The sequence below is a fragment of the Centruroides sculpturatus genome, unplaced genomic scaffold (assembly GCF_000671375.1).
Source record: "Centruroides sculpturatus isolate CEXI.00-Female unplaced genomic scaffold, Cexi_2.0 scaffold528, whole genome shotgun sequence".
NCBI lineage: Eukaryota > Metazoa > Arthropoda > Arachnida > Scorpiones > Buthidae > Centruroides > Centruroides sculpturatus.
Window position 1 is genome coordinate 172,867 of NW_019384819.1, and position 7,792 is coordinate 180,658.

The 7,792-nt window shown below is 29.9% G+C and overlaps 1 protein-coding gene across 8 annotated transcripts in view; it reads left to right on the forward strand.

Moving 5' to 3' along the window:
* The window catches only part of LOC111629910, a 15,185-nt gene extending 7,623 nt beyond the window's left edge, over positions 1-7,562 (forward strand). For 4 of the 8 annotated variants that reach the window (XM_023373854.1, XM_023373851.1, XM_023373853.1 and 1 more), the window contains exon 2: positions 5,906-7,562. In XM_023373854.1, the coding sequence (XP_023229622.1) occupies positions 6,007-7,479 (1,473 nt within the window). In that variant the 5' untranslated portion in view covers positions 5,906-6,006 and the 3' untranslated portion in view covers positions 7,480-7,562. Of the gene's footprint in view, positions 1-3,471; positions 3,667-5,573; positions 5,702-5,905 lie in introns of all 8 variants that reach the window. The other 4 variants (XM_023373852.1, XM_023373849.1, XM_023373856.1 and 1 more) reach the window with 3 other exon arrangements.
* The last annotated feature ends 230 nt before the right edge of the window (positions 7,563-7,792 follow it).

A 7,792-nucleotide genomic window follows, 5' to 3' on the forward strand; every position in this document is an offset into this window, starting at 1 on the left:
GTGTAAACGTGTACGTGTGACGTTCGGCGCCGCTTTCCCGTAAGCCTAAAAGTTTGACGATGGTGTTTGAAATGTCGAGCGTGATTCCACCGACTATCCAAACACCATTGTCAAACTTTTAGGCTTACGGGAAAGCGGCGCCGAACGTCACACGTACACGTTTACACATTTAAAACGTGCGCCTCAACCTCTCTATTATTTATTATTAGTAAAACTATTTTTATATGATATTATATTATTTAGATTATGTATCAATAGATAATATCCTACACAAACATTCAATACGGACTTTCCGTATTACGATCCGGTCTAGAATAGCACCTCGATTACAGTTACCACGCGTTGTATTTTCGGTAGGACAGTCTTACAGTTAAAATAGATGTCTTTTGTCCTACGTTAATTGTCCTACTTTACATTTTTTAACAAAAAATCTTTAAGTTCAAAAATAAATCGTTTTAAAACATTAAAAAGAGAAACAAAGAACATTCAATTAATTTCTGAACGCACGTATTTTGTGAACACAATAAAAACCTACGTTAACAACAATATAAAATTCTAAATTTAATATAAAAATTATTTTAAAAAATAGTACCACAAAGCAGAATAGTTGTAAGCGTCAATCTTGCACAACTCTCTAGCAGCAAGTTTTTTTGTACTATCTGTCGAAAACGGTTTGTTCTATCTTTATCTGTTGTTGTATTACGTTTATTTGTGTAAAAATGTGTTGATTGTGTTTTGCGATTTTCTTTCGTTGAGTGCAACTGAGTGAAGAGCTTCTGGGACGGGCTAGATCTAATAAAAATTTCATGAAAAACATCATCAATGAGGATGAGAGATGTGTCGATGGGTTACGACATGAAAACAAAACGCCAGTCATCAGAATGGGTGAGAAAATCTTCACCACGACCAAAAACGCGCGATAAATTCAGTCGAATGTGAAGACCGCGTCTTGTTCACTGTTTTTTCGATTCCGAAGATGTTGTTCATCACGAATACTATCTGGAGGTAATAAAACATCTTCGTGTAGCAGTGTGAAAGAAAAGTACGACTGTTCGAAGAGAACGACATCGTGACAATGCACCCACCCACACAATGCACTGCTGATGACAGAATTTTTGGCCAAGAACTCGACGCCACTTGTTCCCACACTTTCACATTTACTGAACTAAGCCCAGAAATACTTATTTTTGTTTCCCAAATTAAAATCCGTTCTCAAAAGTCGCCGTTTTGAATCCATTGACATCATTAAAAAAATTCGCTGAACGGAGTGAGCGTCATCCCAAAAGAAGCGTTTCAGGAAGCGTTCTTTTCGTGGCAGAAATGCTGAATTCGGAGCTTAGACTCAGAAGGGGACTACTTCGAAGGCGACAAACTGGTTAGCTTTTAAGTAAATGCAAACAACTTCTATTTGCAAAATTCGTGAACTTTCCGGACTCGTAATTTCAGACATAATGAATAGACAATATATAGTATATCTGAATGTACGGTGTTATATTAAATTATTGATAATTGTCGCCTAAATTTCTCCGATCATAATTTTATTATTAATATACTTAATTTTCTTTTATAGTTCTCCTTTTTTCTGGTTGTCGATTTGTCTTGCATTGAGCATTTCAAAACGTGATAACCTTAACCTCTATATACACTAGATTTTCATTACATTAAAGAGTTGTCTTATATTTAACAGCATTCCCGACGATAATATATATCATATTTTGTTTAGATCAAATCTTTTCACATAAGGGCACACCAGTAGCCGAGTGAATAAAACTACTGAATAGTAGTTGAACGTGGGTTCGAGTCTGACCAACGAACTGTGAATGATAAAATACATTTAAAATCATTGAAATCAAATGTTTAACACAAAAAAGAGCGCTCCTTGTATTTTATTTTAAGATGTATGTTAAAATTCAGAAAGAATCTAATTCTTAACATACACCTTAAAATATAATACACGATAAATGTTAATATTTATTTACATTGATATCGTCACTTTATATTATTTAAAATTTTAGTTAATATTTGTTCAAGCTATTTCCGGCATTATTATCTACGATGAAGTCTGTTTGATATTCTAAGATAAATAAAGATGAACACATAAAACATTTATGCCGACATTTTATACAGAAACGAATGACTATTGCTTAATCAAAGCTTGAATATATATTTTAAAATTAAAATAAAATTTATTCAATTTTTTATTATTATTCAAAGAGAACAAAAAAAAAAAAGTACAAAAATACATATACTTTTCCAATTTTAAGTTTTGTTTTTATCATTCTTGTATATCTACAAAAAAATCTACTCCAACAAATACTTTGCTGTTTTTTCATTGGTTTTCATTTGTTTGCTTATTTTTTTCTTTTCAACTCTTTCCGCTATGTGGGCACTAAGAAGGCCTCTTATAGCATGCCCTTTATGGGTTCGGCCAGGCCCACAATGGGGCGGACGAGTGGTGAGGGACGGGGGCCGACATATCCGGTCGGATCACCCCCGAAAAATTCCTGGGGATTTTTCGACCCGTCCGGATTTAGATTCCAGGCTCCCTAGAGTGGAAGGACCTTGACTACTCGGCCATCCGGCAGTCCACTTGTTTGCTTCTTATTGTATTGGGATTTTAATTTGGGTTTTTTCCTTGTTATTTGCAAATATGTGATCACTTCCCTTTGGCATTGCGTTTTGAAAAAATAAAAATAAAAACAAAAACTTTACATTCAGCAAGAGGACATGCCCGGAGAAAAGAGGACATACGGTGAGCCTACGCAATGTAAAAAATTAAGAAAAAGTAAAAAAAACAAAAAACACGAATAAATTATTATCTGTTAAAATATTAATTAATTATGTTTATTTTTATTTCATTTCAGCTTAATTACAAATGATATATTTTAAAATCNTTTATGTTACTAAAATTTCTCTGTTTATTAATTTTATAGTTAGTGGTTTGAAGAGGTAGCATAAATAACTATTAATCGCTCAAATGAACTATAGTTGATCTACAGCCCATAACATTGTAATTAGTTCGAGTCATATACTAAACAATTATCTATACATTAAATTTATATAAATTGCTATTTTAATAAAATTTGTCTGTATCAGGCATTTTCAGAATACAGAATATAATATTTACACTGTATTTCTAGTAAAATAGATTGAATTTGTAAAATTAATTTTATCCTATTAAATTAAAATTAGTAGTATCAAAATATATAACAACGACCTGAAATAATCTTGCATAAAAAGTGAAATATTTTATATTTCTCTATATTTTTTAAGGCTATTCTATTGTGTTTACTGTTTTCCATTCATTTTTTTAAAGAGTATTTTCGCATTTAATTATCTGGGTTAATGTTTTACGATGTTACTCAGTTGTGATAGTTAAATATATATTGATATTTAGTTATTTGAATCAAATGTAAAATACATCGTAAAATAGTCATAAGACAATTTTAAAATTGTTGTTTTCCCGAAAAGGTGTGCTATTTCAGTTAAAGAAGAACATAATTTTCCACTTGGATGCTTTTAACTGGATCAGATTTTTAAACGAGGTTATTCGGGATATCGTTAACTCGGAGTTTTTCTGCTCCATTCCTCTTTTATTAAGTGTGTATTGCTTCTAAATTTGTCCCATTTCTATTATTCTTCTGTTGAAAAGCATGAAATTCAGTGGTAAGTTTTACATATTGATCTTTGATTAAGTAGAAAAATTATTTTCTAATGAAAAATAATTCAAATACTATTATTTTTTGAATAAATTAAAATAAGTTTAATTAAAANGCAACACGCCCACTTGGTTTATCCTAATTCATGTCAATCCTTTTAATGTTAGTGGATGATACATTTAAACATACGTTCTTATCAAATTTTCTCTTTCATTTTTGTTTAAATTGAACTATTACGCTTTAATTTTTTATATGAGAATTTCCTGATTTTTCCTGTTAAAATCTACAATGTTGAGTAGAAGTAACCTTTACTTGTTTTGCATATAGACGTATGCATAGAGAGATAACTTAAAAGTAACTTTGTATCCTTTACAGGTTTATAACTAAAATTACTTCACTGTGGATTGTTAATTACACAATTTTCATATCACTTATTACATTATGATTAAAGAAATTGTTACATTTATATTATTAACATGAGTTTTTTCAATGGGTTGGTATTTTATATATATATATATANAATCTTAATCTAAGATGTAAAAATTATATTTTAAAAAATCTTTTCTCTTTAAATGTCATCTTTTTCTATTTATCATTAGAAAATGTATTCGTACATAAATATATAAATGTCGTATAGATCACAAAACAGTACATTTAGCCCACAAAAAATGCAATAGATGCATAATAGAAACTCTGTTCGTTTCTTTACGAAAGTGTACGCTTTAACATTAATTGAAACATTGAAATTTAATTTGTTTACAATGTTTGATGTAATTCCATTAGTTTTACAAAGGACAAGTTTAAAAATGATGTCAAATTGTGCACTATCTTAAGTATACGAATAAGCCTACAGCATTGATATTTAAATTAACCGGTGTGCCACGAGAGGATCGTAGATGTGCCGCGAAAATTTTTGAAGGTTATTAAATAAACTATTTTAGAAAAAACCCAAAGAACAATAAGCATACGTGTCAAAATTAAAACCTCTTTAAATTGATTATACGAGTTTTTCATTGTTATAATGAATAAAGGTATACATGTAGTAAAAAATATATATTCATAAGCAAAATTATATGAGCGTAAACACCGAGTTTTTTCATTTAAAATAAATTGTCTTTAAATCAAAAACGTATCAATAATTGTCCATATTTAGTTCAAATTATTTTAACTTAGAAATAGCAGGACATTGGGCAGATTTCTAAAGGCAATTTAGAAATCTTTTAAATGCAAATTAAGACTTAATGTTAATTGCTTTTCTTATGTAAATGAATATTATTAATTTAAATAGCTATTATTGTAACCTGCTGCTATTTTAAGGAACAACAATACTGTTTTATTTAATTTACAAAAAATAAAGACAAAAAGAATTAGGTTAAGAGGCAAGTAATATGGTAATAAATTGTTTACAAACACAACTTTAAATCTCGTGATTTTTCCGTGGAAATTTAATTTTAGGTTCAAGTGTGCCGTGAGATAAAAGAGGTTGAAAAACACTGTCCTCGAGAATAACATGCAATAGTGATTATCACTATTCCTATACTCTGCTATGTCTTACTCTTATACGTATAAATTCGTATGTATATATATATATATATATATATAAGCGCAAACATGCTTAATTGAAGTTAATGATACTAATTAAAAGGTTAACGGGCAGATTGCTGAGCTATTTAGGTATTATTCTTCGACCGTCCGGATTCGATCCAGGGTCCCCCAAAGCAACATAATCTCGGGAATATTTTTCTGTCCCTCACTACCGGCCGCCTGCCCATTGTGAGTTTAGTAGAAGTCAGGTTGAGTATGATTTAAAAAGGCCCTCTTAGTGTCCACAGGACGGAAAAAATCAAAAATTAAAAATAAATTGATATAGAGCCAGAATTCGTTAGTGCTATACTTTTTAACTTCGTCGTTTAGGCGTTAAGAAGGCCTTTCATCCATATCCATGATGGATTTGACCAGATTCCCAATGGGGGCGATCGAGTGATGACGAACGGACTCCGACAATTCTTGACCTCCAGGATAGGATCCTGTCTCCCAGAGTGGTAGGATGACATCTTAACCTCTTCGGCTAGAGTTATCCTTCGCTAGAAAAAAGCCATCTCAATTTGTTTTCACTCGTCGTGTCATCGTATAAATCTATAGATCTTATTTATTTTTATTTTAATAAATTATTTATTATAAACCAATACTTTATTTTTCTTATTAAATTAATTTTGTTATATATTTTTTTTACTTTTTTTTTACAGAACATTAAATATGAAAGCGAAAATTTTTATGAAATAAATTCAGCTGTAATACTGGAATCATGTAATGTAAAGAAGAAAATTTATAGATTTTTTTGGATAGTATGAAGTGGAGCAGAAGTCTATTCGTAGTAGTGATTATCGCATTTGTTTGCATCTGTTACTTTTTCTTTTTGGAAGAAACAACTCTCGATGTACCGGTACCTTCTAATCTAAAACAAAACGAAGCTTTTATAGTCAAAGAACTTATTAGCTATGGAAGAGACTTAATACCTCAAGTAGACATTTTTATTTGTAATGTCAGTAAAGGCTCGATTTTTCTCAATAATGGCTTTTGGCAACGATGCCAAAAATCTCAAATATATTTATATTCTGCATTTTATGATACTAGATATAAGTATAAAGACGTTAATTATCCTCAGGTCAGGATAATAGGCATGACTGAAGGAATATTACAAGTATCCTTATATTGCTTATTATGGAAAGATAATGTTGCGTATAGTGTTCCTGCTGAAACTAAAGAGATATGGCTAAAAAATTGGGATGTAGTCGCTGATACAATATTTTACAGACCTTACATTATTAGTTGTCCTCTTCCGTATAATATTAAAGATATTGATGGAGTATCTGTCATAACTACCTCTTGTGAAGAACCAACTGTATATTTTAATTTATCAAGAAAGGTGCAAACGGAAAAGAAAAACTTTGCTGTATGTGTCAAGGGAATGGATTTTAAAAACGACATTTCTCTGAGATTAATAGAATGGATCGAAATGCAATTTCTTTTAGGTGCCGATACAATATCATTTTATGTGTATAATGTTTCAGTTAATGTTGCGCGAGTTTTACATTATTATAAGCAAGAAGGTAAAGTTGATATAAACTTCATCTCATTACCAGGTAAGGATCCTAATGATGTCGAAAAACGAACAAAATTTTTAAATAAAAATATCTGGCAAAAAAGAAGACACGAGTTAATTCCTTATAATGATTGTTTCTACCGACATATTCATAGTCATAAATTCGTTTTGCTGTTAGATTTAGATGAGATTATTGTTCCAACACGGGATTTAAATTGGCATCAAATGATAAAGAGAATCTTCAATGATCAGCCTGATGCACTGTTAAATTATTGTTCACTTTCGGCTAGAAATGTTTATTTTTTTGATCAGTTTACTGGTGATTCTAACTCTTACAAAGACATTAAAATTCCTCCTTATATGCATATGTTGAAACATATTTACCGTTCAGCTAATTTTAGTAAATTGGGATTTGCGGTAAAGAGTTTTATTTCTACAAATAACACATTGGCAGTTTTTAACCATTACGCTCTTATTCCACTCTATCCACGATTGAGAAGAAACGGCTTGATAAATAAAGATGTGGCTCGTCTTCATCATTATAGATCGGAGTGTCCACTATCGATGAAAATAGATTGCCAAAAAATTTATCTAAAATATCGCGTCAAAGATACTTTAATATGGAAATATGCTCCGATTTTAACCAGAAAAGTTGAAACTACCGTAAACAAATTAAATTTCAATGTTTCAAATGCTAATGCTCTCAAATCAAATTAAGCATTTTAAATATTAACTATTAAATAATTTATAAGAATAATCTCTGAACTTTGATATAAATAAACATATACCATTGAAATTACTGTTTGAACTAAAATAAACTATAATGATGTATATTGAATAATGTAATTTTAAGTTATAGTTTAAATAAATGTTATTTTTTATGATTTGTGATTGATTGCCATTATCTATTGAATCATTTTAAATTTAATATCATTTTGTGTATAAGTTAGTATTGATAATAAAACTATAAAATAGCAATAGTAAGATAAAATTATAAAGATAATTTTAAAAATCAGAAGAAAATTTATGA